Consider the following 22,921-nt stretch of genomic DNA (forward strand, 5'->3'; position numbering starts at 1 on the left):
ATAAAATAAAATTATATCCGTCTCATTTTAACTGCTTTTGATTTACAAGTTAACATTCCGGAGTATAGGCCTCATTCGAGATTGACAATGTAATTTGGAGAGATTGATATATTCGTAAATTCCTTGCGATTTGACCCCACCTTTCCACCTCCATTTTAAATTCAAACTTCACACCCTGTCCTCTGCTCCTGTTCCGGAGAAAGCCATTTATATAGCGTTGTGTGTGCATTCACATTTATGTGAAGAGGTCTCTACTCTATAACATTAGCTGAAGCTTCTTCATAGAAAAGAAGTTGAAGGTGAGCTCCATATTTTCCTCAAAATCATCTCTTATAGTGAAATCTTTCAACTCACTTGTGTTGTGTGTCTGTTATTTAAGATTTATGTTGCTGAAAATAATTTAGATATCGTAAAGAATTATCAGAACCAACAATTATGTACTGGACTACTAGTACTGCTAGTTTTGGTTGAATGAGCTTGCACATCTTTTAATATGCTGTAGTATGTTACTGGACAAGTACAGAGATTTGCAATAAAGTGGATAAAAACACTTTTACACTGCGCATGCATAACATCACTGATGGATTCATTGTTTTCTTGTCTTTGCATATCTCAATCTATGTTTCTTGGCTTTTACCACTATAATCTACTCTAGTTTTGACAGAAAATAGTCTGTGATTTAATTGGTTTGGTCATATATTTTTGTTCACTTGCATTCTTGATCTCTCTGTACCACTTATGCACCCAAATCTGCAAGACATTGTGACTCCACAGCTTCAGTATGTGATCAACTTTTGTTACTTTTCGTCTATACATATTATCTTGTTTAACTGTAACATTCGTTTGGTTTTGCAGATCTCGAGTTTCCCATTCATTTTGCTCCTCACAGAGTTTTGTATAAGCAGATCAAATGCCAAGATTAAGGTTAGAGTTTCACTCGTCTTGGTTCATACTTCATACTTATGCAGATTATTCATGCGGTAGATGTGTACTAGTCACATTAACGTGATATGAAAATGAGATTATTTTTCCATGCAATATTTTGTGTTTGATGCTGTTATAATGTTGGAAACTCTGCTAAATCGCTCCATGTATTCATCTTTGATGTATACACAAGTAGTCCTGAGATCTATCCCCATTCTCTGCTTTACGATGTAGTTTTCGGCAATTCTGTACTAGAATTATGAGCTTCAGGGGTCAAAAAGATGTGTAAAAGAATTTCACATAGTTTCTCGCTGATAATAATTAATAAGATCATAGAAACTTTTCTGCAAGATCGGATTAGTATATAGCCTCAATTTAAACATACTTGTTTATCCATCTTCGTTAATGTACCTGATTGTGAGTAGCTAAAATTTATTGTTTGTACAGCCGAGGTTCAGAACTGACTCAAAGGAGCCCGAACTTGGGGGATGGCAGAGGTTCATCTCAACTGAGGAAATCTAACTCTGAATTAGATCCTTCTCGTCGGAGTACTGTCAGTGAAAGGAGTTCAAAGTTGAGAGGTGGTCGATCCCCTCGAGGTTCTCAGTCTGATCCTGTTAATCAGAAACGATTTGGAAGTCGTATTGCAGGTTTGGAATCTCAACTCCAGCTAGCGCAAGAGGAGCTCAAGAATCTGAAAGATCAGTTAACCTTTGCTCAGGCAGCAAAGGAACAAGCTCAACAGGAACTGGAGAATAAAGCCACAGATTCGGTTATTCCAGAGGCTGAAGAACTTCTTGAAGAACATTCCCCTCCAATTGAAATTGAAGAATCCAATGAAACAGATGCTAATGAGAATGATAGTGCTTGTCAGCAGGAAACTGATGTTTTCGAAGTTCTAGTAGAGAAGTCACTTGGAATCAGCCAACCAAACGAAGATAGTGAGCTCAACTTATCGACAATAACGACAGCCATTTCTGAACCAGGGGAACAAATAGTCAATGAGTTAGCTTTAAAGAATGAGGAGATAAGTTTGTTAGTAGCCAAAATGGGAGAGAAGGAAAGTGAACTAGCTTCTGTTTCTCAAGAAAATGAAAAGCTAAAAACTCAGTTGCATGAGGCAACTGAGGAGATATCATCAGCTCGCGTCAAGGAAGAGGAGCTAAAATTGAGGTTGAGACAAGTAGAAGAAGAGCTGAGAAGTGCGCAAGGCCGAATTCTTCATTCCAATGCGTTGCTTGAAACGGTGGAAGGAGAAAAGGAGGCACTGGAAACAGAAATGACGAGGCTCAGAGTGCAAACGGAGCAATGGAGAAAAGCAGCCGATGCTGCTGCATTAGTACTAGCAGGGGACGCGGAGATGAATGCAAGAGGTCTGTCTACAAGGTTTGAATCCATGGATAAGCACTACTGCAGCGCGTTTGAGCCACCACTTGGTGGATATGCTGGATTTCTGGATTCACAAGGATTAGATAATGACTCTGATGATGGTTATGGAAATGGAAAGAAGAAAAGTTCAGGTGTTAGAATGTTCGGAGACTTGTGGAAGAAGAAGAGCCAAAAGTGAGGATGATCATAGTTGCCTAGAAAAAAAAAAGCTCGCACTTAGTTATCTCATTGGCAAGAAAGTAAAACTCATATTTACTAGTTTGTCACTGCATGTTTACTGATTTGTAATGAAATTGGCCGCTTGCTCAAAATAAATATGTTATGTGTATCACAAATCTGCATTTAGAACCTTTACCTTTCGGCATTGCATGTGTTGTGATCAGCGTGACAATTTGTGAAATACAAATGGTCTCAATCTAATGTCATGTTAAGTTACGAACTCTTCTAAAATTTTAAGGCGCTAGAAAAAGGAGTTAGTCGGAATATATACTATCGTAGTTCATTGCTTAGGATGTTGCCCTTCTCTTTATCAATCCCGCAAGAACCACCCAGAAACCAAACATATCCGACATATCTCACTAGTCAACTACGGAAGTAGGGTTTAAAAATTGAGACTTGAGAGGGTTAATAGTAGGCAAATCTCACCTCAAGCAGAAAGGTAGTTTCCTAGAACTGAAAGTACAACTGGCCCCTAAATATTACATCCACCAGAGATGCTAGATATTTGTGGGATTTTATTCAAAAAATATCAAAAAAGGAAGTACACGATGAAGAAGAGGGCTTCAATGAAACTTCGCATTCAGTGTCCATGAGTGGAGTGCAAATTTCTGAAAGATGAGTGACTGAAAGCACAGAGACTGAAGTGAAGCCCATGCCTGCCAACCAAAGCCAGAGCTCTACTTGTTCAAAGGGACCATTATCCAGTTACAAGACTGGATAGTACAGGACTCGAATGAAAATTTACTCTGCCCCATACCAATATACCATACTCCATTCATCCATCTCCATGCCAGTTCATCCATTTCTCATTCATTTCATAAACAATGCTAGTACTGTACGTACTCCACCACTGTTTCAACACTTCTTCAAATTTATATTCCTTTGCAGATTTCTGGTCCCTCCTCTCTTTCCCATACTTTGAATCAGACATCTCATGTAATAATTCCATGTTTCACAGATCTTTTCTAACTGTGAAATTATGAAATTTTACCTCATTAATCTCGCCTGAAATATATACTAGTTATAATTTTCCAATTTTAATCTAATATACACTGTTCTTTATTACCGAATTGCAGTACATACATATATGGCGAAATTAGGTACAAAATCTTTCACAAAATGACATGCTTTAAGTTTTCAGCCGAATAGGCCTCATATATAAGCATTGGGTTAATTATCTAGTTGGTCACTGAAGTGGGATTAATGTATCAAATTGGTCACTGAACTCAAAACGGTATCAAGATGATCACTGAAGTGGCCATAAATATCAAACAAGTACCTTCAAATATAAGTTCAAGTAGTAAAAATATTATTTATAAAGTTTCACACATTATTTTTGAATGTTACCAAAACCAAGTAAAAAGTTATGACTTCTAATATTTATGATAATATATTTAGATTTTATCAAGTTTATTTATAATTTATTTTAATTAAAACAAAAAAATAACTATATAATAAAATATAAATAATAAATAAACTTGATAAAATATAAATATATTATTTTAAATACTAAAAGTCATAATCTTTTAGTTGGTTGCCGTAACATTTAAAATTAATGTGTAAAACTTTATAAATAATATTTTTACTGCTTCAACTTATATTTCAAAGTACTTGTTTGATATTTATGGCCACTTCAGTGACCATCTTGATACCGTTTTGAGTTCAGTGACCAATTTGATACATTAAGCCCACTTCAACTTGATAATTAACCCTATAAGCATTAATAGCGTTGATTAAAACATCTCATCTCAATTGTCATCATTTTGTGTAAAATTTTGTATCCAATTTTATGGATGTAGCACAGGTGTATGTAGATGATTTTCTGCAAAACATGGCTCTCAATATATTTAGAAAAACTCACAATCATGTACAAATACGAAAGAAGAACAATATTTTCGAGATTTATTAATTTACGACTAGCAAAATATTATGAGGCTGCAAATTTCTCAAAGAGGCAGAGTCTGTTATCAGCAAGCCTGGACTCATAGGCAGATTTTTTGTACTCAAACCAAGTGAATTCCTTGTACAAGCTGCTGTCCTCTCCTTGCATAAGCAACGAAGGCAACGGAGCTATCTTCTCATTCAGTGGTGGTCCTCCGAAATAAATCATTGACACCCTTGATTTTTCGCTATTTGCCAAAACCCTATGCTTCACACTCTTGAACCTCCCATTAGTCATCACCTGTATTATTAACATAATCATCGTTAAATAGGCAACGAATAGTCCATTTCAAGAAAACGAAATTTCGACAACTACAGCAAGTAAAGAAACCTACAAATCACCATGCAGATAGTGAGATAGTGTTGTTATTACATTAATTTTACCCCGTGCAGAATGTTGGGAACTTCTAGTATCATCTTTTGAATACGTGAAAGTGACAAAGATATATTAATTAGTACCTGTAAAGAGTCACCAACGTTGATGAAGAATGAGTCCTGGTCTGGCGGAACGGAGAACCAGGAGCCGTGCTCTCTCAGAGAGATTTGCAGGCCTGAGGTGTTGTTAGACCTTAGAACAGAGATGATTTGTGGGTCGGTGTGCTCTCCGAATCCAATCATGTTTATATCTGGAGATGGAGGATAGTGATTCAGCCTGAAAACAGAGTCACTCTGTTTATCCATCAGAAGTTTGCTAAACACATTCTTCTGTTCAATCCTCAAACCATCAGCCAAAAGCTCAAGTATCTGACATGCCATTGTCTTCACAGCTGATACATAATCATTCACAGCACCCCTGCAACGCAAATCCAACAATATTTATAAAAATGTTGAGTTTTATAATACTAGTAGTAGTAATATAACACAAGGAAAATTAGTCATCTATCTGACACGTTGTTTGGGACAGAATTTGGGTTACGTAGCATTACCCTTTACAATTTCATGTTATTATGATACCTTCTTGCATTTTAAAAAAGAAACTTGTTGCATTTAATTATATATATGAAATATTACCTAAAGGTTTGGGGTGTTTGAGCAGAAACAGAGGAAAGTGTGTGATAATCAAATTCAGGGCCGGTTGTTAGCAGAAGATATTCGAGCCAACTGATGTCTCCGTTACGTCCAATGCTCTTATTCCCGTAGCCAAAAGGGTTAGGAGGGCCTGACTTTTCTTTTTCACACAGAGGTAACGAAAAGAATTGGATTGCTTGTGATTCAAGATTGGAAATAAGTTGAGTTGGGATGTCATGGTTGACAACTTTGAAGAAGCCAAAATCTTCGCAGGCCTTAACGAGGCAAGATTTAGAGTCCGGGTTGGAGAGGTCGATGACAGGAATGCCTTGGAACACTGTAGGAGTTATGGAGGACTGGACAACATCGAACTCTTGTTGTTGAAGCTGTGAGAGTACCATGTTGGATAAGTATTGTAAGAAGATGAGAAATAAGCAATGATAATATGAATATGATGAGGGTTTAGAGAATTATGAGGAACTAAGAGAAGGAGATGAGTTGGTATTGTACTGTGTAGGGGAGCAGAGTGAGAGGCAGATGAACACATGGCTTGGTGGCAATGCTTAGCTATTTATAGCACAATTCAGAAGATGAGGAAGAATCCTGTGAAAGAAAGATATAATTACATTTTTTAATATTTTTTTCAAGGTGTTCGGGTTAAAAATTAAGTGAAATTATAAAAATACTTCCCTGTCTTACTTCAAAAAATAAAAATCAAAATACTTCCCTGTCTCAAATAATAATCGACTTTTCCTAGTCAAATTAACCTATATTTCTGTCAGAGATTTAAATTTATTCTTTTACTACTTATAAAACATGAACAATTATATTTTAAAATATACTAGATATACTTAATATTGATATATCTTATATATATTTCAGTTATATAATATAATTATAAACTACGGTCAAATTTGATCAATTTAACACTTTAAAAGTTAAATTAAAAAAAACCAATTAAATATCATGTTTCATTTTAAATATTTTGTGATTATATTATTTTTTTCAAAAACTATGGCAATATAAATTTTGTAACTCAAAGCAAATTTTTTATAGGATTTGCAAACTAATGTAATCCAATACAATATCTTAAAATGAAAAGATCCAATTTAACTTTGCTTGCATGTTTATTTTGGAAGTTATTATGTTGTAAAATTATATTTCATTTTCGAAAAAAGTAAAAGATTATATTAATTTTCTCAATACGCATCTCACAAAAATAACAAAAAAGCACCGGAGTTTTCAAAATTCCAAAAATTAATTGGGAGCTTACTTTATGCTATCAGATCTTCAGCTCTGGTTTATAACGCCGTATAAACTGGACATGTATTTAACATATTTTATTTTAAATTTTGATAATTCTTGGATGAATTTTGTCAAACACGGCATCCATTTTATTCAATTTTGCAAAAAACTTGACGTTAAATGAAATTATGATTTGTTAAATTTGTACATAAATGATTAAAATTCTAATTCAACGCACTGAATCAATCCTTTGTTTTTATCTACGCAAAGTAATACTCCCTCCCCTCCGTCCCCCGGAATTGTTTACATTGGAGGGGGACACGGAGACCAAGACAATGTATAAAAAATGAGTAAAGTTAGATGAAAAGTGGGTAAAATGGTGGGATCTATCAATATTTAATAATAAATTTGAGATAGTGGGTGTAATAGTAGTTTTTATTGTTAAATATGAGATAGTAGGGGGAAAATAGTGGGTGTAATGATGGGAAAAACTTACTATTTATAATAACGTAAAAAAATGAGAACTACATCCTAAAATAGTACTCCCTCCGTCCCTCCCATTTCTTATCATTTCGGTTGGGCACGGAGGTTAAGAAATATGTATAAAGTAGTGGAAAAGAGAAAGAAAAGTGGGTGAAGTGGTGGAACCTATTGATTTTTAATGTATAAAAAGAAGATAGTGGAGTAAAACTAGTGTGAAAAGAAAAGAAAAGTGAAGAAGTGGTGGGACTCGTTGACTATTTTGGGTAAGTTTTGAAATGTAAAGAAATGAATGAGACATCCCAAAATGGAAAGTGTAAAGAAATGGGGGGACGGAGGGAGTAACCGTAAAGAAATAAGAGGGAAGAGGGAGTAGGAAACATCACAAATTCAAATTACAAATTTTCTATGGTGTGCCTAAGGGCACACAATAGTCACTAACATTCATGAGAATACTAGCTTTTGATTGGTGGATGGATAATAAATGTAAATGACCCCCTGCATTCACATCAATTCCACCAATCAAAACAAACCATTTTCATGAAAGTTGATGCTTATTGTGTGCCCATGGGCACACATTAGAAATTAGAAAGACCGTTCAAATTAAGATGTCGTAGGTATTTGTCTGTGTTTTGATTTGATCCGAACAAATTCAATAATTGAACAATCATTTATCCCGAGAAATTGAATTTTGTTTCGGGTCATTATACTGTCGTAGGTAATTAAGGATGAAATGTCATTATAGCATCTCCAAGAGCTGGGACTTGTTAGTTAAAATATCTATGTGTCATCTCACGTGTCATGTGGCATTTTTAGATGATATGTAAAAAAAATGTTCTCCAACCATCATCTTTTAGTAAAAAAAATATAAATAATCATATTTGTTTCAATAAATTTGTTGAACTAAAATATAGATAATCATGTTTGTTTCAATAAATTTGTTGAACTAGTAAAGCTATTATGTATAATTTTAACTTGACATATTTATACATAATCTTATTAGAGAATTTTTCTCACCTGTTAGCCAAAAACTTGTAGGGAAATCTACAAAACTACCTACCTTTTCTTTTATTGTTTTCGAAAATACTGTTTGCAACTTTTGCAACCTCATTTGCAACTACAGGCGGCGCCAGCCGTGTTGCAACCTGATTTCAAGTGCCAGTTTTCAAATGTCATTTTCGACCTCATTTTCGGAATCGATATATATATATATATATATATATATATATATATATATATATATATATATATATATATATATATATATATATATATATATATATATATAATTGCATATATGGTTGCATATGGTTGTATTCAGTTGCATATGGTTGCATTCAGTTGATTCTATTGTAATCTAATGGCCCCGCCAGGGGCACACCATACATCTGTTGTTACTTACAGTTTTCAGTTGCATTTAGTTGCAACTGAGGTTGCAAAAGTTGCAACTGCAGTTGCAACCTCATTTGCAACTTTTGCAACCTCATTTACAACTATATATAGTTTTCAGTTGCATTTGGTTGCAACTGAGGTTGCAAATGAAGTTGCAACTGCAGTAGCAACTTTTGCAACTGCAGTTGCAACCTCATTTGCAACTTTTGCAACCTCATTTACAACTATATATAGTTTTCAATTGCATTTGGTTGCAACTGAGGTTGCAAATGAAGTTGCAACTGCAGTTGCAAAAGTTGCAACTGCAGTTGCAACTTCATTTGCAACCTCATTTGCAACTTTTGCAACCTCATTTGCAATTTTTCCAACCTCATTTGCAACTTTTGCAACTTACAGTTTTCAGTTGAACTAGTTGCAATTGCAGTTGCAACAGTTGCAACTTTCCATTTTTATTTGCAACTTTTGCAACCTCATTTGCAACTTTTGCAAACTCATTTGCAACTTTTGCAACCTCATTTGCAACTTTTACGGCTGCGCCGCCCAAGGTTGCAAATGAGGTTGCATAAGTTGCAAATCGTATTTTTGAAAAAAAAAATTTATGAAAAGGTATTTTTAAAAACAATGAAAAAGATGGTAGTATTTTTAAAAAAATAATTTTACAGATGGGTATTTTTAAAAAGATCCCAAACTTATATAAACAATTTACATAATCATTATAGCTAACAAATTTAGAAATCACCTTGGTAGATGCTCTTAGACCGCTGCATTCTGTTTTGATCATGTGAAATTAATGTTTCTACGAAGACGGTTGCAATAATATAAAGGACACACGTCATATGACGCTATAGTAGTCCTTCATCAATATTTTAGTGTGTTACCTTGAGAAGTAAATTCAAGAATAGTTTTCGGCTAAATTTATAGGAAGGTATTTTAATGTTATTCTTATAATTATTTAAGTTTTTTTATAAATTTATATACCGAATTTTAATAAAAAATAATTGATGAAATCATCTAAATGTAACTTAAATGATTATTTTAAACGGAGACTGAAAAATCAAATTCTCAATATAAACAATTGCATTATTATAATTTTAAAAAAAATTGCCAGAAATTATAATTTTAAATTTTATTTATTTTAATATTTATATTGTTGATATTTTATAGGGAAAAAAGGAAAAATAAGAAACTAACTCGAACCAAAAAAACACTAACACATGAAAACTGTTTCCCCGTGTCTCGCTGAATTTAGCCGGACTTATTCTGCGAGAAATTTACATTACACAATAATTTTAGTATTAAATAATAAATATATATTTAACATTTTATATTGACGTAAATTAGAATAACTTATTTTCAAAAATGAATAATACAAATTTACATATATTTATTAAAACTAAATAATATATTTTTAAAAAATAATATAAATCAAATGTGATCTTAAATCATCTCTAGCCCTCCAAAATCTTTAACTAAAATTATATGAATAATATCGTAAAAAAATGATATAGATTATATAAAAAAAATCTCCACTTCAAACACGGGTTTTCATTGTCTAAGAAGTTACTGGTCAATCTAGTGGTGGCTTCAACAACATTAATTACGATAATAAATTATAACATATATATAATAACTTCGAATAATAATATATTACTTTTCTGAAAAAAATAATACTCCCTCCGCCCCCCTCATTTGTTTACATTGGGGGACGGGGTTTGGCACACATTCTAATTCTCTCGTAAAATGTAGTTCGATAAATTATTCTGAACTTTTCTTTCTGAATAAAAATTTGATATTTAAATTTTTATAGAAAAGAAAAAATTTTAAAATAATTTATAGATTTATATGCGCCTTGAAAGAAAAAAATGTAAACAAATGAGGAGAACAGAAAATATATTATTGTAATATATAATTAACATAATATTAATTATTATCCACAACATCCAATTAAATTTCACGTATTTTATATCATTTTACTCGACTTATTTTCGAACAACTGCACATGTTACACAACGTAAATTGCAAGAAACGAATTAGAGGGGATGGCCATGCAAATTGCAGCATAAACCGGCGACGCGTGTCAGGCGGGGACGGTGGTGACGCCTGAGAGTGAGGGTGTAATAATGAAATGACGTGGTTTTGCTTTGATTATTCTATAATATAATTGTTCCATGTCGGCACTGTGCGCTGACGCACTCACCTTTTCCTCTGGCCATGTTGTCCTACAAGCCACCTCATTTCACCCACCTTTTCCTTCATTTCCTCCTCCATGCTCGCAATTTCTACTCTCTTTACTTTTTGGCTCACAAATTGCCCGTCACAAAATGTGCTTTCTTTACTTATGTGTTACAAGACCCCATATTTTACATCATACTACCTCCTTCCCATTGAATTTTATACATTAATTTTTGACACGTTATTTAAGATGTCTTTAAAATATAATTTTATGATAATTTTTTTAAATTTTTTTAATAAAAAATTGATATTTAAATTTTTTATTTAAAAAAAAATAGAAAACATCGTGGAACTATATACATCTCAGTGGGACTGAGGGAGTATACTATTAACATACATGTATTGATAGATAATCCCAACAATTAACATATTTTTGAAGAAATAATTGAAAAGGAAAATTGTAACTAAAAAATTGTATTACTCTCTTCATTTTGAAATAGGGATCGCTTAATTTTTTGACACGCACTTTTAAGTTTTATGATTGCACACCTTAAATTATTATTTTTTATAAAACTTGAATTATAATATTAGCCATATATTTTTATTCTAAAAAATAAAATTTTAACAATAATAAATTTAACAATCATAGAAGGCGCGTCAAAAAATCAAACAATTCATATGTTTCAAGATACAGGGAGTAATATATAAGACTTCGAGTGATATGTATGGAAATAAATTAAGAAATTCAAGATAATGTTATATTATCATGAAATTATGGTTGTCCGTGTGCTTACCTACATTTAAGGTGAGTGCAACCAGCTGATAACGTTGGTAAGAGCAGAGAACGTGAGCAAGTTGTAGATTTCAGAAGAAGAAGAAGAAGAAGGTGCAAGTTGCATTTGAAGGAATTTAATATCTAGTAAAATAGAGGTAGATTAAGTAGCTAGTTGTGTACATTATTGAAGAATGATAAGTTTGATGGTCCGGCATAATATGAGATTAAAAGCCCCGTTGGAAACAGACATGGCATGGGCTACATATGGTCACTCGACTATTCGCAATTGCAATTCATGATCATCGATGCCCACATCCAACAGCGATTTCCAGTTGTGTGTAAATTCTTCGCTCTCTCAGTCTCTGGCATCTTCAAGATAATTTGTTTACTATAATTATTGACCTCATATCAGAGATATCTTTATTCTTTTTGTGAATAATAAATACATACAATGATCGATCTTTGTAAGCCTGGACCCGAAGACCCACTACGATACGATGATCCATCTCAATCTGAGATGCCTAGGATGAACACTTGATCGCACGAAATAACTAACACAAACACGCTTTCATAATCAAATATGTACAAGATCATAGGGTCTAAATTATCAATTTATTTGTCGGCCATTCAAATTCCTGTGATTTATTTTTTTTGACAAATGCAAGAAGATTTCATTAACTTGAATATAATACAGTCGGGACAAACCCCCAACTGTCGATACAACCAGGTGGTAAAACAAATATAATGCTAAAAATAATTAGATGATTTGTTTCCTGTTCGTTTAACACATAGAATTTAAAAATTCTTGAAGCTAAAAACGAAATCAAAGACATCCGAAGCGATCCAAATTGCACCAAAATCTCTGGAAACAGTAACATCGCAATTGACCATATCACATTAAAACTATTGTTACCCCAATGTTCAGAAACACCAATCGCATAAATCGAGATTGGAGAAGTGGCATCACAGCTATCTACATGCCGGATACCAGCTATAGACATGCCGAAAGTGTAAACCTGTGAATGATGAACAATCTTTGATTGTGAAAGGTGAGCTCTTGCAATAATCACCACCGTCCCAGATTCGATACAGTTTTTGTTAGGGCTGTAAACGAACCGAGTCGAGTCGAGTTTTACCGAGTTCGAGTTCGAGTCGAGTAGAGATGGCAAACGGGTCGGTCGAAACGGGTTTTACAAAAACCAAACCCAAACCCGATTTTACATAGTAAACCCGAACCCGAACCGAACCCGAAAAAACCCGAATTATGTAAACCCGAACCCGAACCCATCGGGTTTTATTCGGGTTCGGGTTAACCCGAAACCCGAAATACATATTTGTTTAGCAAAGATGAAAATTCAAAAATTCAATAATTTAGAACAAAAATATTACAAAGTCGGAAAATTTGAAAGCAAATTATAATTTAGAAGTGGGATACTGGGATTTAGAAATTAGGTTTTAGGTATTGAGCTCATGACTCATGTGTTGTGAGATCTGACCGACTCCAAGACCAAGTCTAATAAATAAATATATTATTAACGTATGTACATATTAGTATATTATTAATTATTAATTAGTAATATATTAATATTAATAATATATATATATATATATATATATATATACACGGGTTTTCGGTTCGGGTTCGGGTTCGGGTTCGGTTTGAACGGGTTTCGGATTTTCGGGTCGGGTTCGAAACGGTATGGCATAAACCCGAACCCGACCCGAAAATAGTTCGGGTTTAAAAATTAAACCCAAACCCGAACCCAGACCCGAAATATTCGGGTTCGGTAAAACCCAATCGGGTCGGTACGGGTCGGCCGTCGGGTATCCACCGGTTCGGTACAAATTGCCATCTCTAGAGTCGAGCTTTTTTTTACCGAGTCGAGCCAAACTCGATTATCTTATCGATCTTTTTTCTTGGTTCGAACTCGAGTTCGTTAACGACCGAGTCGAGTTCGAGTTCTTAACGAACCGAGTCGAGTCGATACCGAGTCGAGTCGAAACCGAGTTGATCGATAAAAATTTCTAACTTTTTTTCTTTTCTTGGCTTTGATTCTGTCTACACACTTAAAGAATATTAAAACTTAAAAGTTTAAAATAAAAAAAACAAAAACCAAAAATCTTATTATTAATCCATTCTTTAAATAATATAAATAATATTATTTTTTTAATGTATATAGCTTACCGAGTCGAGTTCGAGTTCGAGTTTAACGAGTCGAACTCGAGTTAGAGTCAAAATCGAGTCGAGTCGAGTCGGACATCTAAAAAGCTCGGATCGACTCGTTAAGCTTATCGAATAGATTTCGTTGTTCGAACTCGAGCTCGTTAACGAGCCGAGCCGAACCGAGTCGAGCTTCTTACCGAGTCGAGTTTCTTAACGACCAGCTCGGTTCGTTTACAATTCTAGTTTTTGTAGATCACCAAAAATATCAATAAACTCGTTCTCAACAGATCCAACACGTAATAAACCCAATCATGATTAAATAAAAACATAACAAACACTCCAAAAGTAGAGACAAAACACACACTCCAAGAGGAGAGACACGCAAACACCCAAAAGATTGAGTTTTATTAAAAAAAAATTAACGAGAGTAAAAGATAGATAATAAAAGGGTTGGGGCTTTCCACCGGAGAAAACCGGTGGAAACCCCTCGATTTACTTGAAAAATGACAAACCCTAATGGAGGATGAAGAGAGGAGGGAGGCGGCCGGGAACCATTGGATTTTAAATTCCTGTGATTTGTTAGCCTAAAATTCAACATTCGCCGAACTTGAGTAAACTTAATTAATTCAAATTAAAAAACCCTGTAATTCCACAAAACTTTAACTAGGTGATAATATATATTTGACTTCTCCTTTTAACAGAAAGTAATTCAATAATAAAAAATTATACGATATTTAAAAAATAATCGAGTTAAATAAATATTGAACACACTATATTGGTGATTAAACTTACTTCATGAATGATAATCAAGCGATCCGTTGAAACTTGAAATAAATATATGGGGTTAATTATCAAGTTGGTCACTGAAGTGGGCTTAATGTATCAAGTTGGTCACTGAACTCAAAACGGTATCAAGATGGTTACTGAAGTGGCCATAAATATCAAACAAGTACCTTGAAATATAAGTTTAAGCAGTAAAAATATTATTTATAAAATTTTACACATTATTTTTAAATTTTACCAAAACCAAGTAAAAGGTTATAACTTCTAATATTTATGATAATATATTTAGATTTTATCAAGTTTATTTATTATTTATTTTTAATTAAAATAAAAAAAATAACTATATAATAAAATATAAATAATAAATAAACGTGGTAAAATATAAATATATTATTTTAAATAATAGAAGTCATAACCTTTTAGTTGGTTGTGATAACATTTAAAAATAATGTGTAAAACTTTATAAATAATTTTTTTACAACTTGAACTCATATTTCAAGGTACTTACTTGATAATTATGGCCACTTCAGTGACCATCTTGATACCATTTTGAGTTCAGTGACCAACTTGATACATTAAGTCCATTTCAGTGACCAACTTGATAATTAACCCTAAATATATGTATCCATCGTCTTAAAACATGCGGAGAGAACAAATAGTATAAAAGATGAGAAATCATTGTCCACAGACACTAGCAATGAATGAAAGGGGCGAATGGATGAATGGAATTCTTTAATGGAAGGAAAGAAATACTAGTAGAGTATAGTTTTGCAGGATAACTTAAATAATTCATGTACAGAGTTTGGTATTAAAATGACATAGCAATATCGTTGGCATACCAATATTGTTGCATGTCTACCAGATTCGGTTCATCCGCTGAAGACACTACAACTCCGACCTTTCGTATTCATTAAAAGTTGTTGCAAAGTTTCGCAGATTGATGTCATTACAAAACCTTTTCAAGACACTCAGTCCCCACTCAGTTTATACAAATGTCAAATTACATCATTTTTTTTTTGTAGAAGCAGTTTTTTACAGGATAGAAATATGTGTTTTTAAAAAAGATTGTGAAAAAATCACATATTTATCAAAAAAAATTGAAAAATGCTCGATAGTCAATGATTAGTTTCGATTTCTAAATTCTAAGACCGGTTAGGAATTTGAATGATCATCACCAAGATTCTAGCTTTAAGGTAGTGGGAATCTTTGACCAGCTAGCCATATTGTGAAGCTTCTGCTTCAATGTATATAGCTAATAAAATGGTAAATTAGCTACTGGAAAAACGAAAATAGCTGAGGGATTGAACTCCTATGGGCCAACATAGAGAAGCACCACGAAGTTGACAGGCCATTGGAGTTTGGCCCGGTCAAGGAAAGACGCTGACATGAAGCCACCTCTTGGTTCTGGCCTCTGCTACGTACCTCACTTTCACTCAAGTTAATCTACTACTCCCTCCGTCTCTAAATACTTTTCCTGTTTGTACTTTTCACGTTTGCCAATACACGTTTTTGATCGTTCGTATCTTTCATTTCGTAGTAGCATTAAATATAAAAATTTCACCGTATTAAAGTACTTGTGAATACGAATCTAACAAGATCACTCATGACTATATTTAGTTTTATAGATTAGATGTAAATTAGTAATTTGTCTCATGTTATGAACAGTACCGACATCCCAAACAGGAAAAGAAAAAAGAAGCGGAGGGAGTATAAAGTTAGGAGTAATAACAAAACAAAGCCCGAATGTTTCGCTGACCTATGTTCCCACATCTACTCGTAGGTACGATCGTGTAGTCGCCATATGTATATAAATGTACTCGATAGCTCATATTTATAGTTTAGGTTAACTTCACTTAAATATATTCATTACGGTATTCATTGTAATCAAGTATTGAGAATATCATGTTGCGGTTGAATTTGGACCCATTTCTAATTGACAAGTGGTCGGATATGTTGGCTACTTGCCTTGGCGAATGATGAATCGGGGGTACTTTGTGTGCATGACAATGATGCCTCGCTATTTTGATTAAACCATTATTACTAACAAGCAAGGGCGGATCTAGACACAAAATCTTAGAGGGGACACGGAGCAAATTTTCGGAAAACACTGGTATATTTTCAAATTTTGAAGAGCACTTCTATAATCTTGTAAAATTTAGAGTGATTAAAAATGTAAAAAAAAAAAATCAGAGAGCACATGTCCCCGGGTCTCTTCCTAAATCCGCTCATGCTAACAACGAAGGGGTGGCTATCAGTACAGTGTACAACCACCACTTTTCTTTGCCTATACTCCCTCCGCTTCTTTTTTCTTTTCCTGTTTGGGATGTCGGTACTGTTCATAACATGAGACAAATTACTAATTTACATCTAATCTATAAAACTAAATATAGTCATGAGTGATCTTGTTAGATTCGTATTCACAAGTACTTTAATACGGTGAAGTTTTTATATTTAATGCTACTACGAAATGAAAGATACGAACGATCAAAAACGTGTATTGGCAAACGTGAAAAGTACAAATAGGAAAAGTATCTAGAGACGGAGGGAGTACTAAAATTATAACTCTTCCATTTTATATTATCACTCTGACCAGAGACAGAGAGTACAACGCCACTTGATTCAACTTTAAAATACCTGCTGTCTACCTCCTATGAATCCACAACACAATACGGGTCTGTTTGAGAGTGCTGTTAAAAATTGTTGTGCGGTCAGAAAAAGTGCTGGTAAAAAAAATGCTGTTGTAGAAATCAGATAACTGTTTGGTGATTTTTTTGATATTTATTTATTTTGAGTTGTAATATAAAACAAATTATTTTTTTTGGTGAGGTTTGATAATGAAATTTGTAACAGCTTCCTGCAAAAGCAAAAAACAGCTTTTCCAAAAGTATGGGAGGACCTGCTTTTTCTAAAAGCAGCTTTTCAACTAAAAACTGCTGTTCAGAAAAGCTGCTTTTAGATTTACCAAACAGTTTTTCAGCTGCTTTTCAGCAAAAAGCTGTTGTTGCTGTCTGCAACAGCAACTCCAAACAACACCTACATCTATATTTTTCGACAAGTATAATTGTAAGTTTTAATGATAATTAAGATTAAAAAAATTATTTCCTTTGTCTCTCTCATTTTTTTTATGAATTTTTTCCAATGTTCAGTACATATTTCAAGACTTTTATAAATAATTTTTTCATATTTTATTTTTAAATTTTTTCATAAAAAAATTTAAACATTATACATACCGACAAAAAATAAAAAATATATATATATAATATTATATTTTACGAGCATTAAAATGTGTGATAATCCCTCCATCTCTAATATAAAAAATGTAGATGGTCAATGTGAGCATAATTTTTAGTTACAAGTTAAAGTTTAAGAAAAATATATATGTCGATAAATATTGAGGTCTAGTCGAGATTGTATTCAGAAATCTGAATACTACCATACTTCCTCTTTAGATCCGCGTTAAACGATGAATTTGTTGAATTAGCGGCGTGAAGACGAGGATGGATGCATCCGTACAAAAGGAGGGTCTGTCATCTACGTGTTTGTGCGTGGTTGATAGTGAGTTGGTAATTGCTGAAAGCCTCAGACTTGAAAGCCTAAAAAGGAGGGGCGGTGGTGAAAATCTAGAAAACAATGATGGAGAAGCGAGGGTGATGTGTTAAGAGGCAAAGAAATAATAGAGTGGCTGGCTGGTTAAGGGCCATGTCCAAGAATAAATGAACGATGAATCGTGCAACTTCATTGTCACAAACCACCCCCATTTTAATCTATCCCACTGTTGGACATAAAAGAGTAAATATGTTGTGTGTATATATTATATCTCATAGTTTGTTACAGGAGGAGGTAGCCTCAAGTTTTCAACCCCTTTTCCCGATCTACTCCTGTGTTATTTATACTGCTTGCTCATGTGTTGTAGCTTGTGGGCTTTATCTTGATGGGCTTTTCAGTCTTGGGCTGGAGGCCCAACATTAGTCCCCCTCAAAAGTAGTTCCAGATCTTTAGATGTGGATTGGATTATTTTGGAAAGCATCTTTATCGCATGTGACTTTTGTTGCTTGACAAGTTTATTGTGGCGTGGAGGCGGTGTGACATTCCTGTAAGGAGGTGCATGAGGTGGTGAGGTTGATGGTGACCGTTGTGGCGAGGACTGTTGACTTGTAGAAAAACTTGTACTAAACTGGGGAAGAGATTGAAGCATAGAAGTTGAGGAGCTGGAACTTGTCGTGAAGGTTGATGAGATTCCTGCGGACAAAGAGTCTCTTTCCTCTCTAGTTGCTTTCTACCAAACAATCGAAGCCAATCTGATGATGGTGATAATTGCTGAAAGAACATAATGGCTAAAAGAATAAACTGCCGAGTGAAGTAGAGGGGCTGTGAGCTTAGCTCAGGGAACCATCTTTGCAGTGAAGCAGAGGGGCTGTTAGCTGTGAGCTTGGAGAACCGTTTCGGTGATGATATCGATGTTGTTACTTCAGGCTTTTAGGTTTGATGATCGATTTCAGCATGAATAAGAGGTCATCTTGTAGAGATTACCTTGATTCACATACTTGTTTGCCCGCGAAGCGGGCTTACATTGGAGATGATGTGTTTAGGCAGATGAAGCTTTGGGGCGTGATACCTGAGACCTGTTGTAAGGTTTTGCATGTCATTTAAAGGACGTTCGTCGAGCTAGTGAAGCGATGTAGTGAGGAGGCATGATGCCTGAGATCAGTTGTAGGGCTTTGCTTGCCATTTCAGGGACGCTCACCGAGCTGGTGGAGCGATGTAGTGAGGGGGCGTGATACTTGGGATCCGTTGTAGGGTTTTGCCTGCCATTTAAAGGATGCTCGCCTAGTTAGTGAAGCGATGTAGTGAGGAGGCAGACAACAGAGCCACTTGGTTCATCGGTTCAATATTTCAGTGCCTCCCTTTTCGATCAGATTTGAAAATATCATCTCTCTACTCGAACTCTTCAAAAAGCAACTAATAGGCATCCTCCTATGAGGCAAGGAGCTTGCTAGCTTTGAAAGTCATGGATGACTAGAGCTTCGAACGTCGGAGGAGCCGATGAAGTAAGGAGGCAGAGCCGCTGAAGCGAAGAGGCGATTTGACCTTGAAGGTCAAGGACAACTAGAACTTAAAATACTTTAGAGGCCGGAGAAATAATGAAGCCGAGCCGCTGAAGTGAAGATGCGTGTTGTTGAGGCACTTTAGCGTCCTCTTCTCGAGACAAATGTATAAAAATCTTCAAGTTTCAGTTTTTTTTTGGGCTTCCAACATCTTCTCATAAAGGAATATCGGTGGGGACCTTGAGGCCTCCAAAGTGTTACCTGGTGAGGTGTTTATCCACTGTAATATCATCATCTAAGAGAGATTTAAAAGCGCTTCACAGAGGGGCACTTTAAAAATTGGTAGCTCAAAGAGCAATTAAGAATGCTCGGACGCTCAATGAGCAATTGAGAATGCTTCATGAATTGGACGCTCAAAGAGCAATTAAGGACGCTCCAAGAGCTGTATTTAAGGGCGCTTCACCAGCGAGACGCTTCACAAGCGAGACGCCTCACAAGCGGGGTGCCTCATAGAGGGGCACTTCAAAAATTGGACACTGCAAGAGCTGTTGGAGCAAAGAGCCGATTGGAGCCATTTTGAGGCTATGCCTTTTACTTTCAAGGATGCTCCGAGTTGATGGAGCGAAGAGGCGAAATACGGAGTCATTTTGAGGCTATGCCTTTTACTTTCAAGCATGCCCTGAGAGCTGATGGAGCGAAGAGGCGAAATATGCAGTCATTTTGAGGCTATGCCTTTTACTTTTAATGATGCTCCAAGAGCTGATGGAGCGAAGAGGCGAAATATGGAGTCATTTTGAGGCTATGCCTTTTACTTTCAAGCATGCCCTGAGAGCTGATGGAGCGAAGAGGCGAAATATGCAGTCGTTTTGAGGCTATGCCTTTTACTTTTAAGGATGCTCCAAGAGCTGATGGAGCGAAGAGACGAAATATGGAGTCATTTTGAGGCTATGCCTTTTACTTTTAAGGATGCTCCAAGAGCTGATGGAGCAAAGAGGCGAATTCTAGATTCATGTTTTTTGGATTCCCATAGGGATGTATGTTTGTTTCCTTTAGATCCCGTTGGGATTCAAATTTTTGTATGCTCCAAGAGCTGATAGAGTGAAGGGGCGAATTCTAGATTCAAGTTTTTTTTTTTTTTTTTTTGGATTCTCATAGGGATATATGTTTGTTTCCCTTGAATCCCGCTAGGATTTAAATTTCTGTATGCTCCAAGAGCTGATGGAGCGAAGAGGCGATGAGCTTGTGAGCTGATGAACCACTTGAGGGCTGTTTTAGATACTTTTCTTAAAATTTCAATACTATCTCGGTTCAATGGCTCCACGCCTCCTTTTTCGATCAGATCTGAGAACATTCACTCCAAGCAGCCTTCACTCCATATCAGTTCCAAGCAGCCTTCACTCTATATCAGGGCCTCAAGGATGCTCCGAGAGCTGATGGAGCGAAGAGGCGATATGGAGTTATTTGAGGCTATGCCTTTTACTTTCAAGGATGCTCCAAGAGCTGATGGAGCGAAGGAACGAATTCTAGATTGATGATTTTTGGATTCGATCCCATCGGGATATATGTATTTTTCCTTTGGATCCCGTTGGGATTCAATTTTTGTATGCTCCAAGAGCTGATGGAGTATGGAGCCAGATTGTTGAACCTCTTGGAGGTTGTAATTGATACTTTTTTTGAAAAATACTTCAGCGCTTCACTAACTCCACGGCTCAGCGCTTCCTTCTTCGAGTAAGATATATGATATTTCATTGTGAGTTCTAAGAAAGTTCTAGGAGCTGGATTTAAGGACGCTGATGAGCTGGCGGGCCGATGAGCTGGTGAGCTGGTGAGCCGATGAACTACGAGAGGCGATAAAGCATGGAGGCAAATCGTTGAACCACTTGAGGGCCGTGCTAGATAATTTTTTGAAAATTTCAATATTATATCGGTTCAATGGCTCCACGCCTCATTTTCCAATCAGATCTGAGTACATCAAATCTCTGCTCAAACTCATTGGCGGCGTCTCATCGAAGATTGCTTATGCTTTAATTCGTACCGGAGATTTCATTGTTGCTTCCAATATCATTCTCAAAATCGAGTCTATCTTGCCTTTATTCCTTCTTTTCCGGTTGTACTAGATCGTCATTTTCGGAGTTCGACGGCGGCGTCCACACACCGAATCTCTGAGCGTGTTGGATGGTGTTGTCGTCAAACAACCTCCGAGGATCAAGTTCTCGTTGTCGACTTACCTCCGGCGACCGTATAGTCCAGATCTCATGTGTTTTTGGCGTCGATCTGTTTTCAGATCTCAAAGCTTCATCTTCCTCCATTTTTTCCGATGATATTGTTGTAGGCTGTCTTACAGGTGTTCGATCTACTGCTCCGATTTGCTTTTCCATTGTAGAGATAAAAAGTGTGTGAGTCTCCTTTTTCAATCTGAGCTTTCCTCCGAGCCATGCTTGGTTGGCTCTGTATGTATATTTTCTTGTGTGTATCGTTTATGTGTGTGGTTGGATGAAGAGGCCCCTCCTTCTAGCGCCAAATGTTGGACATAAAAGAGTAAATATGTTGTGTGTATATATTATATCTCATAGTTTGTTACAGGAGGAGGTAGCCTCAAGTTTCCAACCCCTTTTCCCGATCTACTCCTGTGTTATTTATACTGCTTGCTCATGTGTTGTAGCTTGTGGGCTTTACCTTGATGGGCTTTTCAGTCTTGGGCTGGAGGCCCAACATTAGTCCCCCTCCTTCTAGCGCCAAATGTTGGACATAAAAGAGTAAATATGTTGTGTGTATATATTATATCTCATAGTTTGTTACAGGAGGAGGTAGCCTCAAGTTTCCAACCCCTTTTCCCGATCTACTCCTGTGTTATTTATACTGCTTGCTCATGTGTTGTAGCTTGTGGGCTTTACCTTGATGGGCTTTTCAAGGCATATGCCACAAACGGTCATCATCTCCATCTAGCCTCCTCACACCTGCATGCTCTTTACCTGCCTACTTATCACTCTATCTAGCCTAAACAAATTTATCGGGGATTTTTAGTGAAATCAGAGTGTAATCAAGAAATTGATAAAAATTAATAATTAGGGATTTTTTAAATCATGAATTTTTAAGATACTGTTTAAAACTAATAAAATCATATTTTGATTTTGCCTTAATTATATGTGCGGATTGCACATATAATTGGTAAGTTGATGATTATAGTGTTTGATTGATGTAACATTGTCATGCTCGTGCTCGGAGAAATAAAGCACCCTGCATTACATTGAGTATTGAGCTGTATGATCTCTTTTGTCATCCCACTGTTGGGCCTCCAGCCCAAGAAGGCAAAGCCCACAAAGAAGGAAGGTTCTAGAACTAATAGGATATTATATATAGGAGTCTTAGATCTCATAATAAGGG

General features: G+C 35.5%; 2 protein-coding genes across 3 annotated transcripts; one reads left to right on the plus strand and one right to left on the minus strand.

Annotated features, from left to right (window-relative positions):
• Window positions 1-194: 194 nt before the first annotated feature.
• On the plus strand, window positions 195-2,628 carry LOC108216657 (interactor of constitutive active ROPs 1-like). Of its 2 annotated transcripts, none has more exons than XM_017389482.2 (3): window positions 195-299; window positions 856-924; window positions 1,372-2,628. In XM_017389482.2, the coding sequence occupies exons 2-3, from the start codon at window positions 911-913 to the stop codon at window positions 2,489-2,491; spliced, it is 1,134 nt and encodes a 377-aa protein (XP_017244971.1). In that variant the 5' UTR covers window positions 195-299; window positions 856-910; the 3' UTR covers window positions 2,492-2,628. The 2 variants fall into 2 exon arrangements, with proteins under 2 accessions (XP_017244971.1, XP_017244972.1); XM_017389483.2 differs by lacking the exon at window positions 195-299 and adding an exon at window positions 637-779.
• A 1,786-nt stretch (window positions 2,629-4,414) lies between these two features.
• Window positions 4,415-6,019, minus strand: LOC108216746 (gibberellin 2-beta-dioxygenase 1). Its single transcript, XM_017389583.2, has 3 exons — window positions 5,485-6,019; window positions 4,933-5,266; window positions 4,415-4,714 (listed from the first exon to the last, which is right to left on the minus strand). The coding sequence occupies exons 1-3, from the start codon at window positions 5,880-5,882 to the stop codon at window positions 4,460-4,462; spliced, it is 987 nt and encodes a 328-aa protein (XP_017245072.1). The 5' UTR covers window positions 5,883-6,019; the 3' UTR covers window positions 4,415-4,459.
• Window positions 6,020-22,921: the final 16,902 nt, after the last annotated feature.

The sequence above is a fragment of the Daucus carota genome, chromosome 4, assembly GCF_001625215.2.
Source record: "Daucus carota subsp. sativus chromosome 4, DH1 v3.0, whole genome shotgun sequence".
Taxonomy (NCBI): Eukaryota; Viridiplantae; Streptophyta; class Magnoliopsida; order Apiales; family Apiaceae; genus Daucus; species Daucus carota.

Bases quoted from the DNA above. Each gene is read 5' to 3' on its own strand.
- LOC108216746 (XM_017389583.2), bottom strand. From the start codon at position 5,882: ATGGTACTCTCACAGCTTCAACAACAAGAGTTCGATGTTGTCCAGTCC. The intron at 5,267-5,484 runs GTAATATTTCAT...TTTGCGTTGCAG, and splicing joins CAAACACCCCAAACCTTTAG to GGGTGCTGTGAATGATTATG. The intron at 4,715-4,932 runs GTACTAATTAAT...TTAATAATACAG, and splicing joins ACGTTGGTGACTCTTTACAG to GTGATGACTAATGGGAGGTT.